The following is a 21,395-nucleotide window of genomic DNA, read 5'->3' on the forward strand; positions in this document are numbered from 1 at the left end:
AACCACACTTCACACTTCACTGTGGTGGGATGTGAATCTAAACTACATCCTCCAGCATGCTTTGGTGCACTCACCCCTCCAGTGGCGTTCTGTTGTCTGACGTCCAGAGCTGAGGCAAGCCCACCCAGGGCTCGAGGGTCCTCGTACTTCACACTGACAACACACACACACAGACAGAGAGAACACGTTAGATCCCGTCCCACTATGTGGCATGGAGATGGTTCTGGAAGGCTGAGAGTGGTTCTAGAACAGGAATGGACAACACCACATTCACAACTCTGGTCCTGGGGGACAGCATATTGCAGGCTTTTGTTCCAGCCCAGTTCTAACACACCAGAGTACATTGATGTTAGTCTAACTAGAAGACTATGATAAATAGATTTTATTAATCAGGTGTGCCATTGCGGGACTGTGACCAAAAGCCTGCACACACAGCAGTCAGTCTGACAGGATCAAAGCTGCAAATCCATAGTAACAGGGTTCTAGAAGTTTGGAAGGGGTTCTAGAAGTTTGGAAGGGGTTCTAGAAGCCAAGGGGAGAGCTAAGTTTGAGGAAGCCATACTTTTTGCGTTGATCTGCCAGAGAGCTGGTCCTGGTCTGAGCAAACATGTCAAAGTCGTCTCCAGGGTTGTGGCCCGACAGAGAGGACAGGGTACCACTGACACTAACCCCACCCACATCTGAGAGAGAGAGAGAGAGAGACAGAGAGACAGAGAGACAGAGAAGGGGAGGAGGAAGGGCAGAGAGAGAGGCAGAGACGCACAGAGAGAGAGAGAGGCAGAGGAGAGAAAGAAAGAAAGGAAGAGTTGAGAGAGGGTGTAAAGGGGGGTGTGGGGAAGAGAGAAAAATAAATAGATGAGATCTAAATGTCCACAATGACAGTCATCATCCTGCACCAGTCCTCTAGAATCAATGACAGTCATCATCCTGCACCAGTCCTCTAGAATCAATGACAGTCATCATCCCGCGCCAGTCCTCTAGAATCAATGACAGTCATCATCCTGCACCAGTCCTCTAGAATCAATGACAGTCATCATCCTGGGTTCTGGTCTACTACCTGCCCTCCAGGACACCTACACCACCCGATGTTACAGGAAGGCCATAAAGATCATCAAGGACAACAACCACCCGAGCCACTGCCTGTTCACCCCGCTACCATCCAGAAGGCGAGGTCAGTACAGGTGCATCAAAGCTGGGACCGAGAGACTGAAAAACAGCTTCTATCTCAAGGCCATCAGACTGTTAAACAGCCACCACTAACATTGAGTGGCGGCTGCCAACACACTGACACTGACTCAACTCTCAGCCACTTTAATAATGAGAATTGATGGGAAATGATGTAAAATATATCACTAGCCACTTTAAACAATGCTACCTAATATAATGTTTACATACCCTACATTATTCATCTCATATGTATATACTGTACTCTATATCATCTACTGCATCTTTATGTAATACATGTATCACTAGCCACTTTAACTATGCCACTTTGTTTACATACTCATCTCATATGTATATACTGTACTCGATACCATCTACTGTATCTTGCCTATGCTGCTCTGTACCATCACTCATCCATATATCTTTATGTACATATTATTTATCCCCTTACACTGTGTACAAGACAGTAGTTTTGGAATTGTTAGTTAGATTACTTGTTATTACTGCATTGTCGGAACTAGAAGCACAAGCATTTCGTTACACTCGCATTAACATCTGCTAACCATGTGTATGTGACAAATAAAATTTGATTTGATTTGGTCAAAAGTAGTGCACTATATAGGCAATAGGGTGCCATTTGAGACGCAAGCGCTGTAGAGCAAAGGAGCATATTCTCCCCCTTTATCTGTCTCAGGCCTCAGCCAGAGCATAGTGCCACGGAGTGCAGCAACATCATTTAGGCTAACAGGCTAACAGAGGAGTCATTTACAGAGACTTATAGAGCAGGGCTTATTTCCCATTAGAGCTCTGATTAGAAACCTTCTTACACTCCACTGCCCTTGTGTGTGTGTGTGTGTGTGTGTGTGTGTGTGTGTGTGTGTGTGTGTGTGTGTGTGTGTGTGTGTGTGTGTGTATGTGTGTGTGTGTGTGTGTGTGTGTGTGTGTGTGTGTGTGTGTGTGTGTGTGTATGTATGGGCAGTGTGTTGCTTGCTATGGGCTATGCATCATTACAGTATAGCGTACCTAGCATCTGGTGCATTTGTATATAGTACACAGAGTATCATTTGCGTTCCTATTGAACCATTCCCCATCCTTACCCAGGCCGGCGAGCTGAGTGGACAGAGTTGAGGGACCAGAGGTAGGGTCTTGGATCAGGGTCCGGGCAGGGGAGGCTGTAGCCCCAGCCCTAGGGGCGGTCACAGGGGGGATGCTGGACGGGGGTGTGGAGGTGGCTCGGAGGCTGACCACAGCGGGCGAGCCTGGCGTTAGGTCTATCAGGTTGTCCTCTGTGGCTTCACTCAGCATCTGGAGGGAGACAACAGAACACAGTCAACACACACAGCGGTGGCTCCTGTAGAGAAAATTAACAGCGGTAGGAGGATGGAGGTAATGGAGATGTCTACTAGTCCAACACATCACTGTCCTCTACGTTAGACTACGGACATCAGAGGGCTTTACGAGAGAGAGGGAGAGAATATTCTAGTTCTCTGGAACACGACCACTATATAAAAGGTTCCATGTGAACATGGTCCAATAAGGAGGTCCATACATTACAGTAGTAAGACATGTTTCAACATTCTCCTCATTGACTCTATTCATCTCAAGACTGAGCTGGGATAGAATGGAGTGCTGTCATGTTTCAACATTCTCCTCATTGACTCTATTCATCTCAAGACTGAGCTGGGATAGAATGGAGTGCTGTCATGTTTCAACATTCTCCTCATTGACTCTATTCATCTCAAGACTGAGCTGGGATAGAATGGAGTGCTGTCATGTTTCAACATTCTCCTCATTGACTCTATTCATCTCAAGACTGAGCTGGGATAGAATGGAGTGCTGTCATACTTGCCTCCATTAGCTGACCACGACACAGAGAAACAGAGAAACACACAGAGACATAAAACTGCTATACACATGCAGCAAATTAGCCACAAACATTGACAAATCTAAATCATATCGCATTTCAGAAAATACATTGAGAATGGACTGAACCAAATAACACAATCAAATCAAATGTCATTTGTCACATGCTTCGTAAATAACAGTTGGAGACTAACAGTGAAATGCTTACTTACCTTCCAAACAACACAGAATACAATAACACATTCATAGTATAATATAACAAAATAATACATGGGCTACCAGTACCAATCTGATGGGCAGGGGTACGAGGTAATTGAGATAGACATGTACATATCGGTAGGTGTAAAGTGACTAGACTACAGGATAATAAACAGTAGCAGCAGTGTATGTGATGAGTGTGGAAATGTGGAATTGTGTGTGTGGCAACAGTGTGCCTGTGTGTACGTGTGATGTCTGTGACTGTGTGTGTGTGTGTGTTGGAGTGTCAGTGTAAAGTATGCATGCGTGAGTAGAGTGCTGATCACATCAAACTGACAGATAGTAACATTAATATCCACTCCTGTTGAGTTGTTCATAGATGTATAGATCAGTGAGATAACTCACCCCGTTATTCTGAGCCGCTCTACCCGACCGGTACCGCTCATACCTGCAACACACCACAAGTCCTCAGAGTTCCATGTAAAGAACACGTGGGCATTGGCATCAATCATACATTTACATTTCTGTCATCTATAAAACAACATGAAAGGAACGCTTTGACTTTTTGAGACCATGGAATCTTCAATAGAAGTGTCTGCTTCAGACAGGTCCCCCGGGGCCCAAGATTATTAACTGTTCTTGTAGGGCCTGCTGAAAAAAACGTGCTCCACATGCAACATGATGTCACAGCAGATATCCTTGTTCACCAGTGGACTTTGTGTAGCTGTAAGCATATGAAGTCAAGTAAGCCTAATTGTGTGTGTGTGTGTGTGTGTTACCTCTCGTATCGTAGGAAGATGTTGTTGAGGTCGTCGTTGACGTGCAGCAGCTCCTCTGTCACCTCCTCATTGGAGACCCGGGAGATCAGCTCCACCACCCGCTGCTGCATGGCCCTGCACGTCCTGTTCAGCTCCTACACACACAAACACACACAGGGTGAGGACACAGACAGCATGGCCCAGCACGTCCTGTTCAGCTCCTACACACACAAACACACACAGGGTGAGGACACAGACAGCATGGCCCTGCACGTTCTGTTCAGCTCCTACACACACAAACACACACAGGGTGAGGACACAGACAGCATGGCCCAGCACGTCCTGTTCAGCTCCTACACACACAAACACACACAGGGTGAGGACACAGACAGCATGGCCCTGCACGTCCTGTTCAGCTCCTACACACACAAACACACACAGGGTGAGGACACAGACAGCATGGCCCTGCACGTCCTGTTCAGCTCCTACACACACAAACACACACAGGGTGAGGACACAGACAGCATGGCCCAGCACGTCCTGTTCAGCTCCTACACACACAAACACACACAGGGTGAGGACACAGACAGCATGGCCCAGCACGTCCTGTTCAGCTCCTACACACACAAACACACACAGGGTGAGGACACAGACAGCATGGCCCTGCACGTCCTGTTCAGCTCCTACACACACAAACACACACAGGGTGAGGACACAGACAGCATGGCCCAGCACGTCCTGTTCAGCTCCTACACACACAAACAGGGTGAGGACACCGACAGCATTGCCCTGCACGTCCTGTTCAGCTCCTACACACACAAACACACACAGGGTGAGGACACAGACAGCATGGCCCTGCACGTCCTGTTCAGCTCCTACACACACAAACACACACAGGGTGAGGACACAGACAGCATGGCCCTGCACGTCCTGTTCAGCTCCTACACACACAAACACACACAGGGTGAGGACACAGACAGCATGGCCCAGCACGTCCTGTTCAGCTCCTACACACACAAACAGGGTGAGGACACCGACAGCATTGCCCTGCACGTCCTGTTCAGCTCCTACACACACAAACACACACAGGGTGAGGACACAGACAGCATGGCCCTGCACGTCCTGTTCAGCTCCTACACACACAAACACACACAGGGTGAGGACACAGACAGCATGGCCCAGCACGTCCTGTTCAGCTCCTACACACACAAACACACACAGGGTGAGGACACAGACAGCATGGCCCTGCACGTCCTGTTCAGCTCCTACACACACAAACACACACAGGGTGAGGACACAGACAGCATGGCCCTGCACGTCCTGTTCAGCTCCTACACACACAAACACACACAGGGTGACGACACCGACAGCATTGCCCTGCACGTCCTGTTCAGCTCCTACACACACAAACACACACAGGGTGAGGACACAGACAGCATGGCCCAGCACGTCCTGTTCAGCTCCTACACACACAAACACACACAGGGTGAGGACACCGACACAGGGTGAGGACACCGACACAGGGTGAGGACACCGACACAGGGTGAGGACACCGACACAAGGTGAGGACAGGGCATCACTGATGGAAAGGTGAGTATGTCTCTCAGAAGGTGGATGACTAGAATTCTCTAAAACGGGTCTCTAGCCAGCAGGTAGCCATACATGTCCATCATTAGACTCAGTTGTGTTACTTAGTAAGAGAAATCACAACACCTACATTTCATTTATTTAATCACAGTTTAACTGTATTACCTAAAGTCACCTCATAAAACAGTGGAAAGGTCACCTGAATCAACTACCTATCTATCACACCCTCAGTCACTGCCTGGTATGGCAACGGCTCAGCCTCCGACCGCAAAGCACTACAGAGGGTAGTGCGAACGGCCCAGAGCATCACTGGGACCAAGCTTCCTGCCATCCAGGGCCTCAAAATCAGGAGGTGTCAGAGGAAGGCCCTAAAAATTGTCAAAGACTCCAGCCACGCTAGTCATAGACTATTCTCTCTGCTACCGCAAGGCAAGTGGTATCGGAGGACCAAGTCTAGGTCCAAGAGGCTCCTAAACAGCTTCTATCCCCCTAAGCCATAAGACTCCTGAACATCTAATCAAATGGCTTCACAGACTATTTGCGTTGCCCCTCCCCCTCATTTACACCGCTGCTACTCTCTGTTGTCATCTATGCAAAGTCACTTTATTAACTCTATCTACATGTACATATTACCTCAACTAACCGGTGCCCCTGCACATTGACTCTGTACCGGCACCCCCCTGTATATAGTCTCACTATTGTTATTTACTACTGCTCTTTAAAAACGTATTACTTGTTACTTTTAACAAGATCAGCATCTAGGGACAACTTCACCCTACACCAACTGTCACTTAAGCAAGTACAGGAATATTTGTTGTTCCCCTCTCCTCACCCCTAGAGTGGTGGAACTACTCTCCCTAGAGCGGTGGTACTACTCCCCATAGAGTGGTGGTACTGTGGTGGTACTATGGTGGTACTACTCCCCCTAGAGTGGTGGTACTATGGTGGTACTACTCCCCCTAGAGCGGTGGTACTACTCCCCCTAGAGTGGTGGTACTATGGTGGTACTACTCCCCCTAGAGTGGTGGTACTATGGTGGTACTACTCCCCCTAGAGCGGTGGTACTACTCCCCCTAGAGTGGTGGTACTATGGTGGTACAACTCCTCCTAGAGCGGTGGTACTATGATGGTACTACTTCCCCTAGAGTGGTGGTACTATGGTGGTACTACTCCCCCTAGAGTGGTTGTACTACTCCCCAAAGAGTGATGGTAGCCTAGTGGTTAGAGCGTTGGGCCAGTAACCAAAAGTTTGCTGGATTGTATCCCCAAACTGACAAGGTAAAAATCTGTTGTTCTGCCCCTGAACAAGGCAGTTAACCCACTGTTTCCCGGGTGCCAAAGACGTGGATGTCGATTAAGGCAGACCCCCCCCCCCCCGCACCTCTCTGATTCAGAAGGGTTTGGTTAAATGCGGAAGACACATTTCAGTTGAATAACTGACTAGGTATCCCCCTTTCCCCTAAAGTGGTGGTACTATGGTGGTACTACTCCCCCTAGAGTGGTGGTACTATGGTGGTACTACTCCCCCTAGAGTGGCGGTACTACTCCCCCTAGAGTGGTGGTACTATGGTGGTACTACTCCCCCTAGAGTGGTAGTACTACTCTCCATAGTGGTGGTACTACTCCCCCTAGAGTGGTGGTACTACTCCCCCTAGAGTGGTGGTACTACTCCCCCTAGAGTGGTGGTACTACTCCCCCTAGAGTGGTGGTACTACTCCCCCTAGAGTGGTGGTACTACTCCCCCTAGAGTGGTGGTACTACTCCCCCTAGAGTGGTGGTACTACTCCCCCTAGAGTGGTGGTACTACTCCCCCTAGAGTGGTGGTACTACTCCCCCTACAGTGGTGGTACTACTCCCCCTACAGTGGTGGTACTACTCCCCCTAGTGGGCTAAATGAGTTCCAATACATTTCAGAGCGGTGGAGCGGTGGACTCTAGAGCGGTGGTACTACTCCCTCTAGAGCGGTGGTACTACTCCCTCTAGAGCGGTGGTACTACTCCCTCTAGAGCGGTGGTACTACTCCCTCTAGAGCGGTGGTACTACTCCCCATAGAGCGGTGGTACTATGGTGGTACTACTCCCCCTAGAGTGGTAGTACTACTCCCCATAGAGTGGTGGTACTACTCCCCCTAGAGCGGTGGTACTACTCCCCCTAGAGCGGTGGTACTACTCCCCCTAGAGCGGTGGTACTACTCCCCCTAGAGCGGTGGTACTACTCCCCCTAGAGCGGTGGTACTACTCCCCCTAGAGCGGTGGTACTACTCCCCCTAGAGCGGTGGTACTACTCCCCCTAGAGTGGTGGTACTACTCCCCCTAGAGCGGTGGTACTACTCCCCCTAGAGCGGTGGTACTACTCCCCCTAGAGCGGTGGTACTACTCCCCCTAGAGTGGTGGTACTACTCCCCCTAGAGTGGTGGTACTACTCCCCCTAGAGCGGTGGTACTACTCCCCCTAGAGTGGTGGTACTACTCCCCCTAGAGCGGTAGTACTACTCCCCCTAGAGCGGTGGTACTACTCCCCCTAGAGCGGTAGTACTACTCCCCCTAGAGCGGTAGTACTACTCCCCCTAGAGCGGTAGTACTACTCCCCCTAGAGCGGTAGTACTACTCCCCCTAGAGCGGTAGTACTACTCCCCCTAGAGCGGTGGTACTACTCCCCCTAGAGCGGTGGTACTACTCCCCCTAGAGTGGTGGTACTATGGTGGTACTACTCCCCCTAGAGCGGTGCTACTACTCCCCCTAGAGTGGTGCTACTACTCCCCCTAGAGTGGTGGTACTACTCCCCCTAGAGTGGTGGTACTACTCCCCCTAGAGTGGTGGTACTACTCCCCCTAGAGTGGTGGTACTACTCCCCCTAGAGTGGTGGTACTACTCCCCCTAGAGTGGTGGTACTACTCCCCCTAGAGTGGTGGTACTACTCCCCCTAGAGTGGTGGTACTACTCCCCCTAGAGTGGTGGTACTACTCCCCCTAGAGTGGTGGTACTACTCCCCCTAGAGTGGTGGTACTACTCCCCCTAGTGGGCTAAATGAGTTCCAATACATTTCAGTTGAGCAGCAGGGTGACTACCGCAGGGAAGGTTTAAACTTGTATTTTTAAAAACTAAACAGATGGAGCGCTATGTGTGAATTCCTTTTTTATGTTGCGTGCAATACACAGCTGTCTCAAATTCTCAATGATGAAAAGCTTCCACAGTTAGGCCAGTGATGAGGCTGAGGGGGTGTCAGAGAAATAGAATTACTAGACTGAACGTCCCCATTCAAGTCAATGTTGTGGAATTCTGAGGGCCTCCCAAGTGGCGCAGTGGTCTAAGGCACTGCATCGCAGTGCTAGCTGTGCCACTAGAGATTCTGGGTTCGAGTCCAGACGACTCTGTCGCAGCTGACTGGGAGACCCATGAGGCGGTGCACAATTGGCCCAGCGTCGTCCAGGATTTTTCAAAAATGTTTTGAAATTGTGTGTAATTATATTCCTATGGGGATGTAGTATCTGACCTGGAGTTATAGAAATATAATTACTAGAATGGGCATCCCCATTCAAGTCAATGTTCTATAATTGTATTTCTATGCTGGATGTAGTCCATTTTCTGACCTGAAGGAGTTCCAGGTCCGAGGAGTCCTCCTGTCCAGGCACCATCTCAGTCAGCATCTCTGACATCACTTTGGTGTTTCCCCTCACAATGTCCAGTTCACTGCGCAGCCGGGCGATCTGAGGAGGACACACATGGGTCAAGGGTCAGAGAGAGAAAGTATTCCCTGATCTGATCAAAGCTAAGTGGAGGCACCCTTGCTTTTGTACCTCTACGCATGATAGATCAGTGTGTATAAGGTAGTTGTTGTGAAATTGTTAGATTACTTGTTAGATATTACTGCACGGTCTGAACTAGGAGCACAAGCATTTCGCTACACTCGCATTAACATCTGCTAACCATGAAAATCTTGGGCCCTGTTTGAAAACTGTGAACATACATCCTTCCTTCCTCCCCTTCTTTGACACAACCCTGAGGACAGGAGAAACTTTTTTTTTTTATTGGGCAACGTCCAGTCAGTTCTTTTCCGTTATTAGCCTAATGAACATGACTCTGGCAGTAGTTTAACATTAGCCGTCAGAGGCCATCTTTATCCTCACCTGTTCAGGGTTGGCGGTGATGGGGCCCTGTACGTTGGGGATGTGTGGTATCTGTAGGATGGGGGTGAGGGGGGCGGGGGCCGGAGCCGGGGCGGCTGCAGGCTTGGGGAGGGTGGCTGTGGCTGCAGCGTGGGGCTGGATGGGGGCTTTGTATTTTAGTACAGCTGGGTCCACCTCTGGTAGACCCTGTAGAGAGAACACAACATGTAGTTAGTTAGTAGAGCTCTGTAGAGAGAACACAACATGTAGTTAGTTAGTAGAGCTCTGTAGAGAGAACACAACATGTAGTTAGTTAGTAGAGCTCTGTAGAGAGAACACAACATGTTGTTAGTTAGTACATCTCTGTAGAGAACACAACATGTAGATAGTTAGTAGAGCTCTGTAGAGAGAACACAACATGTTGTTAGTTAGTACATCTCTGTAGAGAACACAACATGTAGTTAGTTAGTAGAGCTCTGTAGAGAGAACACAACATGTAGTTAGTTAGTAGAGCTCTGTAGAGAGAACACAACATGTAGTTAGTTAGTAGAGCTCTGTAGAGAGAACACAACATGTAGTTAGTTAGTAGAGCTCTGTAGAGAGAACACAACATGTTGTTAGTTAGTACATCTCTGTAGAGAACACAACATGTAGATAGTACAGCTCTGCTACTACAGCAGTATAGTCACTGCTTCAGATGATTCTACCTCATTAGCATGGGTTCATGTACGCCTGTGTGTGCATGTTGGGTCTCGCCCCCTGTGGTGTGTGGATGCGTGTTGGGTCTCGCCCCCTGTGGTGTGTGGATGCGTGTTGGGTCTCGCCCCCTGTGGTGTGTGGATGCGTGTTGGGTCTCGCCCCCTGTGGTGTGTGGATGCGTGTTGGGTCTCGCCCCCTGTGGTGTGTGGATGTGTGTTGGGTCTCGCCCCCTGTGGTGTGTGGATGCGTGTTGGGTCTCGCCCCCTGTGGTGTGTGGATGCGTGTTGGGTCTCGCCCCCTGTGGTGTGTGGATGGGCGTTGGGTCTCGCCCCCTGTGGTGTGTGGATGCGTGTTGGGTCTCACCCTCTGTGGTGTGTGGATGGGTGACAGAGTGTCCAGGTCAGCCATGGGGAACTCGATGCCTTTCCTCTTCAGCTCCTCATAAATATGGACCACCCCCGTCAGGTCAGGACTACTCCTGAAGGCATCCGCCCAGGCCTGACAACACACAGACAAACACAGAATAAGGGCTGGAAACAACCCGGTTACATCCTGGTGGACATCAGAGGAGTGGATAGATGAAGGCCAAATAGTGAGGGCCCAGGTGTTGTGTTGCTGACTTCAGTCCTGTGTGTGTGTGTTCAGTCTCTGGTTACCTGCCTGGAGCTGCTCAGGTACAAGGTGTCCTCTCACTGTATTTAGAGAGGTTTGTTGGAGGTGTCTGGACTCATTTTGGATGTAGAATATTCCTAACTGCAGGGTTCTCCTAACTGCTACAGCCTGGCCTCTTACAGCTCTCTGTCAATTGCCTTAGAGATTTGAGGTTGGAGCTCCACCTTGCTCTCTGACTGACTTGGTGAAATGTTCACCATGTTGCTTATACCTATCCACTTCTCTCAGATGTAAAAGTACCTAGGGATTTCTTATCATGTGCCATGTGATTATTATCATGTGCTGTACCTGGATCAGAGCCAGGACTTTGTCCTGTACGATGGTGGGGGGGTTGGTTTTGGGGGAGATGATTTTGACGAGGACACCATCAATGAAGTCCCGATTAGCCACGAGGACATGAAACCGGTGGCCGCAGTTCTTTACACACGTCTCCAGCACCTAGAAATGGAAAGATAGAGGTAAAACATCAGAAAGAAAGAATGTTTACATATATCCTGTTTCCCATGCCAATAAAGCCCCTTAACTTGAAAGAGGAGAGGAGAGAAAACATCAGGAAGTAAGAAAGTATGATAGAGAGCAAGAAACTCCCTGGAAGAAGAAAAGTGTGCTCAGATATTGATAAAGAGCTGACTTCTGTCATCTGACATGGAATAAAGGAGCTTTGATGCAGCTAAAAAAAAAAATCAAGATCCACGTAAACAAAATAAAATATGAAGACAGAAAAAACATAACAGTTGAGAAATCGCCTGAGGGAGAAGTCACAGTGAGACACAGCAGACAGCTAATTCATGAACGTGTGTTGGTGGCTTTTTGAAGCTCAGGCGTGAAGAACAAGTGTAACGGATAATAGCACTGTCCTAGTTAAGCATGCAGGCGTGTTTGCAAGTGTGGTAAGTGTACTCTAAATGTGAAAGGTCTATTTGTCTGTTTCTCTTCCCAGAGACTGGTTGTTGTTGAGGGTGAGTTCAGACAATAAGCATCACTTAGGTCTAGGCCTAGCTCTGGACGGATTCGCTCTGTCCCTGCTGGTGTGCTCATCCAGTGTTTTCCAAATGGTGGGTCTTCAGCGCTTTGTGACAACTGCCGACGTATAATGGGCTTTAGAAAATACATCCGATTGATTTGATTGGTCACGTTCTACTGCTGGGTAGCAGATTGTGGGCTCAAGACATTCCAAAACATCTCCAGATGCCCTTGGACACATGATCAGTGATGTGACCTGTATGTTCCAGGCTTTTCAACACCACACACCCTCTATTGTTCATCTGAAAAGATTTACAGTGGGGCAAAAAAGTATTTAGTCAGCCACCAATTGTGCAAGTTCTCCCACTTAAAAAGATGAGAGAGGCCTGTAATTTTCACCATAGGTACACTTATGACAGATATGACAGACAAAATGAGAAAAAAAAATCTAGAAAATCACATTGTAGGATTTTTAAGGAATTTATTTGCAAATTATGGTGGAAAATAAGTATTTGGTCAATAACAAAAGTTTCTCAATACTTTGTTATATACCCTTTGTTGGCAATGACAGAGGTCAAAAGTTTTCTGTAAGTCTTCACAAGGTTTTCACACACTGTTGCTGGTATTTTGGCCCATTCCTCCATGCAGATCTCCTCTAGAGCAGTGATGTTTTGGGGCTGTTGCTGGACAACACGGACTTTCAACTCCCTCCAAAGATTTTCTATGGGGTTGAGATCTGGAGACTGGCTAGGCCACTCCAGGACCTTGAAATGCTTCTTACGAAGCCACTCCTTCGTTGCCCGGGCGGCGTGTTTGGGATCATTGTCATGCTGAAAGACCCAGCCACGTTTCATCTTCAATGCCTTTTCCTTTACACGGATCAGTCTTCCTGGTCCCTTTGCAGAAAAACAGCCCCAAAGCATGATGTTTCCACCCCCATGCTTCACAGTAGATATGGTGTTCTTTGGATGCAACTCAGCATTCTTTGTCCTCCAAACACGACGAGTTGAGTTTTTACCAAAAAGTTATATTTTGGTTTCATCTGACCATATGACATTCTCCCAATCATCTTCTGGATCATCCAAATGCTCTCTAGCAAACTTCAGACGGGCCTGGACACGTCTGGCACTGCAGGATTTGAGTCCCTGGCGGCGTAGTGTGTTACTGATGGTAGGCTTTGTTACTTTGGTCCCAGCTCTCTGCAGGTCATTCACTAGGTCCCCCGTGTGGTTCTGGGATTTTTGCTCACCGTTCTTGTGATCATTTTGACCCCACGGGGTGAGATCTTGCGTGGAGACCCAGATCAAGGGAGATTATCAGTGGTCTTGTATGTCTTCCATTTCCTAATAATTGCTCCCACAGTTGATTTCTTCAAACCAAGCTGCTTACCTATTGCAGATTCAGTCTTCCCAGCCTGGTGCAGGTCTACAATTTTGTTTCTGGTGTCCTTTGACAGCTCTTTGGTCTTGGCCATAGTGGAGTTTGGAGTGTGACTGTTTGAGGTTGTGGACAGGTGTCTTTTATACTGATAACAAGTTCAAACAGGTGCCATTAATACAGGTAACGAGTGGAGGACAGAGGAGCCTCTTAAAGAAGAAGTTACAGGTCTGTGAGAGCCAGAAATCTTGCTTGTTTGTAGGTGACCAAATACTTATTTTCCACCATAATTTGCAAATAAATTCATTAAAAATCCTACAATGTGATTTTCTGGATTTTTTCTCATTTTGTCTGTGATAGTTGAAGTGTACCTATGATGAAAATTACAGGCCTATCTCATCTTTTTAAGTGGGAGAACTTGCACAATTGGTGGCTGACTAAATACTTTTTTGTCCCACTGTAGGTGGGTCAACATTGGGAACCCAAGTAGAGCCTGTCTCACCGTCAATCCTAGCATCACCTCCCGGTAGTTCCTGTTCCCACTCAGTCTCTTCTTCAGCGCCCGGATGGCATCTTTAGGCCTGCAGGAACACAACACATAGAAACATAGTTAAGCACACAAATATCCTGTTAGCGTTCTGTAAGTCATTCTATGAAGCTAATCTTAAAATGTAAAGTAAAAGTATGCCTGGCATTCTTGGATTAACATAGGGCTTTGGTCATGCTATCAACTCAACCCGTTGTTTTTATTGACCTAAACCATCTTAGCCGTGGTGTTGTTGATTTTGTATGAAGCCCTGCGCAGGTCTCAGGAGTGGGACGTCACACGGCAACTAGCAGTAAATATCTTTCCTCCGTGGGGCAATAACCACACATTGTTACCTACCTGGCAGTCTAAACACACACACTCCATTAAAGGCTCAGTGCAGTCAAAACTCAGTTTTTTGCATATTGTACAACAGCTGTTAAAACTAACACTGTAAAAGTTTGCAATAATGTGATCAGTGTTATTTCCTTATAATTGCTGGTTAAAAATATAATTTACCTTCTAATCAGCAGGTTTTGCATGGATGGAGTTTTGGCTTGCCTGGTGACATCACTAAGCAGTATACAATAATAGACCAATAACAAAGAGAGTTCCAAACCAATAACAGATCGTTTTGAGGTTACATATCCCTCCCATTAAGCCCCTCCCATTAGGCCCTTTCACAGACCAGCTCCCAGACGATCCTGGCAAAATTCTTGCTTGAGAAATAGTTTTGCTAAAAAAGATATAGATTTTTTTCTTTCTTACCCTTTTAATTAACAACTATTACTACAGTAATGTACTTAATTTTTACCCATAAATGATTTGACATTGAGATCAAAATCAGCTGCATTGGGCATTTAAAAAAATAAACGTCCTCTCGTATCAACTGCGTTTATTTTCAGCAAACATAACATGTAAATATTTGTATGAACATAACAAGATTCAACAACTGAGACAAACTGAAAAAGTTCCACAAACACGTGACTAACAGAAATGGAATAATGTGTCCCTGAACAAAGTGGGGGGGGGGTCAAAATCAAAAGTAACAGTCAGTATCTGGTGTGGCCACCAGCTGCAGTGTACTGCAGTTCACCTCCTCCTCATGGACTGCACCATATTTGCCTGTTCTTGCTGTGAGATGTTACCCCACTCTTCCACCAAGGCACATGCAAGTTCCAAGACCTTTTTGGGGGAGAATGGCCCTAGCCCTAATCCTCCAATCCAACAGGTCCCAGACGTGCTCAATGGGATTGAGTTCTGGGCTCTTCGCTGGCCATGGCAGAACACTAACATTCCTGTCTAGCAGGAATCAGCCATACTGCTTGTTCTGTGCGTGGTGGCATTGTCATGCTGGAGGGTCATGTCAGGATGAGCCTGCAGGAAGGGTACCACATGAAGGAGGATGTCTTCCCTGTAATGCACAGCGTTGAGATTGCCTGCAATGACAACAAGCTCAGTCTGAGGATGCTGTGACACACCGCCCCAGACCATGACGGACCCTCCACCTCCAAATCGATCCTGCTCCAGAGTACAGGCCTCAGTGTAACGCTCATTCCTTCGACGATAAACACGAATCCGACCATCACCCCTGGTGAGACAAAACCGTGACTCGTCAGTGAAGAGCACTTTTTACCAGTCCTGTCTGGTCCAGCGATGGTGGGTTTGTGCCAGGTAGGACGATCAACGTTATTGCCGGTGATGTCTGGTGAGGACCTGCCTTACAACAGGCCTACAAGCCCTCAGTCCAGCCTCTCTCAGCCTATTGAGGACAGTCTGAGCACTGATGGAGGGATTGTGCGTTCCTGGTGTAACTTGGGCAGTTGTTGTTGCCATCCTGTACCTATCCGCAGGTGTGTTGTTCGGATGTATCAATCCTGTGCAGGTGTTGTTACACGTGGTCTGCCACTGTGAGGACGATCAGCTCTCGGTCCTGTCTCCCTGTAGCGCTGTCACAGTACGGACATTGCAATTTATTGCCCTGGCCACATCTGCAGTCCTCATGCCTCCTTGCAGCATGCCTAAGGCACGTTCACACAGATGAGCAGGGATCCTGGGCATCTTTCTTTTGGTGTTTTTCAGTCAGTAGAAAGGCCTCTTTAGTGTCCTAAGTTTTCATAACTGTGACCTTAATTGCCTACCATCTGTAAGCTGTTAGTGTCTTAACGACCGTTCCACAGGTGAGTGTTCATTAATTGTTTATGGTTCATTGAACAAGCGTGTTTAAACCCTTTACAAAGAAGATCTGTGAAGTTATTTGGATTTTTACGAATTATCTTTGAAAGACAGAGTCCTGAAAAGGGGACGTTTCTTTTTTTGCTGAGTTTATATCTGCCTGCCTGTCTGTTAGCCCTATAGAAAGTTCAAAGATCATCTTAATAGAGAACGCACTCTGTTACAGATGAGGTAATGAGCTTCCATGAACCTCTCTCTGAACTCTGGAGCTCTGTGAAGTTTCAGAGGAGAGATGAGTGTGTATATCACTGTCTGTGACAGCCACGGCTGAGTGTATGCAGTGTATAAAACATTAACGGAGTAGTGCTCAGGCAGTAGTCTCACTGACACTAGTGGATCCTATGGGAGGGAGTTGAGGCCTTCAGACACAAACAGACTATAGAAAGAGAGGAGCTCAGGGAATACTGGTGTGCATGGGTGTTACATCATCTCAAAAGTTCCACTTCCAGAAGTTTCAGGTAGGCAGTCTATGTTTATCTGTCTGATAAGTGGCATTAGTGCAGCTAGCTGGCATTTCTTCCACATCTATGTCCTTGTCTGAACCTAAAGAGGATTGCCTGCATGCCATTCAGTTGTCACCATGTCTGACTTCCTACACTAACACAATACACAAAGCCAATAGTAATTTGCTACTTGGTAGCCTTCACACTCAAATTACACAACGCTTCAAGTAGGAGGTGGAAGTTGTAATGGAGGCAAGGGACTGATATATCTCAAAAGACATGGGGCATTTTTTTTCCTGAATTGTACTGAAATAGTGTTCTCCCAGGACTTCAGACAGCTAGCCAGTAGGCAGTCATACCTGTTAACCACAAGACACTCCAGTGTTCAGTCAAGCAGAATAGAGTGGCTGGGGCTGCGAGTGAGAGTCTGAGTGTCTGTGCCAAAGCCTGAGGAGTGTGTGTGTGTGTGTGAGAGTGAGTGTGAGAGTGAGTGAGTGAGTGAGTGAGTGAGTGAGTGAGTGAGTGAGTGAGTGAGTGAGTGAGAGAAAAGATAGATAAAGGGGAAGCAGAAGAATGATTCGGGGAAGAGGAAAGAATTGTAGGTTTGAATCCCTCCAGTTTTTCCTAAAGGTCACAGAACTCAATCAATTTCAGGAGAGTCAACAACTTATCAAATTAAACTCAAAGAAAAGTTAACACTAATTAGTAAAAAAGGATATTCTCATTCCATTCTATCTGCACTGCAGCTTGGCCCTGTGCTTGTCTCAACTGCATGTGTGATGTGTGCCATGTAGAGAGTTTGAGAGCAGAGCAGAAGACAAATGTCTGTTGTAAAGTTGTATTGTATTTGTGCACATCATTTGTATGTTAAGAGGTTTTTGTTTGTGCGATTGACTTGTTCAGTCAATCAGTAAGGCAGCCAGCGAGCCCGTCTTTCAGCCAGCCAGCCCGTCTTTCAGCCAGCCAGCCCGTCTTTCAGCCAGCCAGCCCGTCTTTCAGCCAGCCAGCCCGTCTTTCAGCCAGCCAGCCCGTCTTTCAGCCAGCCAGCCCGTCTTTTAGCCAGTCAGCCCGTCTTTCAGCCAGCCAGCCCGTCTTTCAGCCAGCCAGCCCGTCTTTCAGCCAGTCAGTCAATCAGTCAATCTCAGCCAGCCAGCCAGCCCATCTTTCAGTCAGTCAGTTAGTCAGTCTTTTAGCCAGTCAGTCCGTCTTTCAGTCAGTCTTTCAGCCAGCCAGTAAGTCCATCTTTCAGTCAGTCAGTCCGTCCATCTTTCAGTCAGTCAGCCAGTCAGTATTTCAGTCAGTCAGCCTTTCAGTCAGTCAGCCAGTCCGTCTTTCAGTCAGTCCGTCCGTCTTTCAGCCAGTCAGTCAATCCGTCCGTCTTTCAGCCAGTCAGTCAGTCAGTCCGTCTTTCAGCCAGTCAGTCAGTCAGTCAGTCTTTCAGTCTTTCAGTCAGGTGAAAGTGTACTGATGTAGTCTGTTTCTCACCCTTCCTCCGTCTCATTGATGATGTCACAGATCTCCATGTTGAGGGTCCAGTCCTCAGCCTGCAGGCCGCCATCCGTGGCCTTCTCTAGAAAAGACAACAGGAAGTCAAAGACAACAGGAAGTAAACAAACCTGCTCCTTGGACCAAGGAGGACACTAAGTAGTAGGAAGTTTCCCATAGGAATAATCGGTACAGCCCAAAAAGGATGAACCACCCCTTTGGGACTGGTTCCTACCTAGGTTTCTTCCTTCTAGGGAGTTTTTCCTGGTGCTTTCACTTCTGCTTTTCTTGCTCTGTGGGGTCTAGGCTGGGCAGCTTGTGACAACTGCTGATGTCAAATAAATAAAATAAATGAGGCCTAATTGATTGATTGACAAGATGGGAGATGTAAAACAGGTTTTATAACAGACCTAGAGTCAGTACTCTGCCAACCCACTGTCCACTAAGCCTTGGGCTATATTTCAGTCTGACTGCGCTGTGACCTGTCCCCTTATCTCAACAAGCCGCACTAGTTAGCCTAAACTCCATGGCTTATGTAACATTACTGAGGGCATGAGAAAAAGTTGTGTAACCAAGCACGTAAAAAGAGATAACAGTAACAGGGTTTCTATAGTAAGCCAATGTGTGTGATGCATTTGAACCTATTCAAACAGGATGGGTGTTCTCTGCATTGTCTTAGAGAGGAAAGTAATGGAGGGAAACATGACAGGATTTGGGCTATTGGCTTTTCAACACAGTAACATTGAAGTTTTATAATGACATAATTGAGCTGACGTCTGGAAGTCCACTACCACGGGTGTCGACCAATTACCATGCTGAATTCATCCCTCCATGAAACAGGATTAAAGAACTGCATGTCCCACATGGAACACAATTCCCTTTGAGCCCTGGTCAGAAGTAGTGCACTACATAGGGAATGGGGTGTAATTTGGGAAGCACACCTAGTCTCACTCCTGTTCTTGGCTGGGAGAAAATAAGGAAACTGAGCCAGCAAGAGCTATAGGTATTTAGAGTCAAAATACAGAGCTAAGAGTTAAAATGTTTAAAAGTTAGTCATGATGACTAGACTAGCTCTAGGTTAGCTCAGTCACTCAGAACATTTCCACCTCCAGCCCAGGGGCTCAGAGCAGTGTGGCATGCCCAGATCACACAGTCTACCACTGAGGCCACCTTGTGTGAAGGACTAATGCTTTTGGTGTCTGTTTCTCTCCTTTCACACTGCCTCTAATCTAAATATTACTAAAATAATGTATTTCCTGTGTACACAAAGACAGTATTCTGCTAACAACATGTCAGAACATGAGAAGCCAAGGTAAACAGCATGACACGGTGTTTAGCTGCCCAGGCTCAGTGTGTGAACAGCAGAGCATTAAGTGTTAAGTCTTAACCACTGCTATCTCCACTGGCACGCCCCACGTAATCTCCTCAAGTGGATTGGAAAGCGGACAAGCAGGGAGAGCGAGGAAAAGAGGGAGGGAGAAAGACGAAAATGAAAGGGATAAGGAAAGGACCAGACCTAGTTAGGGCTGTTGTGGTCATGAGATTTTGTCCGAAGTTGATTGGGAAGCAAATAATTGCCGGTCTCACGGTAATTGACCGTTAATTAACAAACACATTTAGCATCTCCTGGCTTCCTCACATAGCCTACAACATGAAGGTCACGCGCTGTGTATGTTTGCCAGTTAGGCTCTACACCCGTTCAAGCGGATGAATGTGCTTCATTTTAAGGCGTTATTTGGCCACTTTAGCTGTGATAAAAACCTTAACAAAACATATAGGCCTATGGGCTAGGCTACATGAGGTGTGATACTGACCTTATTAAAACATATAGGCCTATGGGCTGGGCTACATGAGGTGTGATAATGACCTTATTAAAACATATAGGCCTATGGGCTGGGCTACATGAGGTGTGATACTGACCTTATTAAAACATATAGGCGTATGGGCTAGGCTACATGAGGTGTGATACTGACCTTATTAAAACATATAGGCCTATGGGCTGGGCTACATGAGGTGTGATACTGACCTTATTAAAACATATAGGCGTATGGGCTGGGCTACATGAGGTGTGATACTGACCTTATTAAAACATATAGGCGTATGGGCTAGGCTACATGAGGTGTGTGACTATGATTTGAAAAAGTTGCACAAAAAAAGGCATGTGCTGTTTCTTGCCTTACTGCACACAAGTTGGGCATCTTTTACAAGTGATTTCACTACACCCGCAATAACATCTGCTAAATATGTGTTTGTGACCAATAAAATTTGATTTGAGAAGTGATAATAGATCATTCACAAGTGGTAGGCTAATATTGTCAATAGAAAAGTTTGTGGTCATATGCACAACCTTAAAAACATAGGTGCTGCGCTAATAAAGGATTCTAGTATAGAACAAGAAGGCCTGCACACCTTTAAAGCTCCCAATTCACCGCTTTAATCTGAAACCAATCTCCAGCAGGTCAAACAGTGTTCACATCCCAAAATATACACATTTCACCTCACATGACCAGTGGACACGACGCATGGTGGATGCAAAACACATGTGTATCTCTAATAATTAAATGAGTACATGTAGGTGGATGCAAAACACATGTGTATCTCTAATAATTAAATGAGTACATGTAGGTGGATGCAAAACACATGTGTATCTCTAATAATTAAATTAGTACATGTAGGTGGATGCAAAACACATGTGTATCTCTAATAATTAAATGAGTACATGTAATGGTTCCACAAAATAATATACATTTAAAAAATGACCAAGTGAGTAACCTGGAAGGCCAGACAAATCAAAGTAAGGGAACATATTCAGGTAAGCAATGGTCTGATACCAAACTCTTGGTTCAGACCTCTAGGAGACACGGTGCACACAAGGTGAATCCAATTAAATCCTCTTCTCAGTAATAGATGATCAGTATCTCCGCCCCTCCTAGGAGTCTTAACATGTTCCATACCAATGTGACTCAAAGAGCTGACGTTGTGACGAGCCTCCATGACATGAGCAGCCACAGGGTTTCTCTGGTCAAGGGCCCTGATATTACTCCTGTGTTCTGCTATCCTTGTTTCAGAGCTCCTTGTGTTTTTTCCTACATAGACCACAAATACATTTGATCAGGTATATCACATGTTTTGTGGAACATGTAATGATGTCCTTAATCTTAATGGCCTTGCACGTAATAGGGTGACTGAACATTGTGCATTTGTTCGTGAAGTTACATTTGGTGCATCCGCCACGTCTATAGTTACCGTCCGGCACACTGTCTAGAAAGGTACTGCGTGGCACTGGTGGAAGATCAGACCTCACCACCATGTGACTGATGT

General features: G+C 46.9%; 1 protein-coding gene across 6 annotated transcripts in view; it reads right to left on the minus strand.

Moving 5' to 3' along the window:
• LOC110486860 (TOM1-like protein 2) overlaps window positions 1-21,395 on the minus strand; it is a 47,119-nt gene that overhangs the window by 12,275 nt on the left and 13,449 nt on the right. For 5 of the 6 annotated variants that reach the window (XM_036941599.2, XM_090197177.1, XM_036941600.2 and 2 more), the window contains exons 2-12: window positions 18,075-18,159; window positions 13,888-13,966; window positions 11,334-11,483; window positions 10,737-10,871; window positions 9,696-9,881; window positions 9,159-9,275; window positions 4,005-4,138; window positions 3,631-3,673; window positions 2,262-2,469; window positions 563-680; window positions 75-153 (exon numbers count right to left, since the gene is read on the minus strand). In XM_036941599.2, coding sequence (XP_036797494.1) covers window positions 75-153; window positions 563-680; window positions 2,262-2,469; window positions 3,631-3,673; window positions 4,005-4,138; window positions 9,159-9,275; window positions 9,696-9,881; window positions 10,737-10,871; window positions 11,334-11,483; window positions 13,888-13,966; window positions 18,075-18,112 — 1,287 coding nt within the window. In that variant the 5' untranslated portion in view covers window positions 18,113-18,159. Of the gene's footprint in view, window positions 1-74; window positions 154-562; window positions 681-2,261; window positions 2,470-3,630; window positions 3,674-4,004; window positions 4,139-5,202; window positions 5,315-9,158; window positions 9,276-9,695; window positions 9,882-10,736; window positions 10,872-11,333; window positions 11,484-13,887; window positions 13,967-18,074; window positions 18,160-21,395 lie in introns of those variants that run through there. The other variant, XM_090197178.1, reaches the window with a different exon arrangement.

Source organism: Oncorhynchus mykiss, chromosome 13 (assembly GCF_057628025.1).
Source record: "Oncorhynchus mykiss isolate SJ-2025 chromosome 13, ASM5762802v1, whole genome shotgun sequence".
Taxonomy (NCBI): domain Eukaryota; kingdom Metazoa; phylum Chordata; class Actinopteri; order Salmoniformes; family Salmonidae; genus Oncorhynchus; species Oncorhynchus mykiss.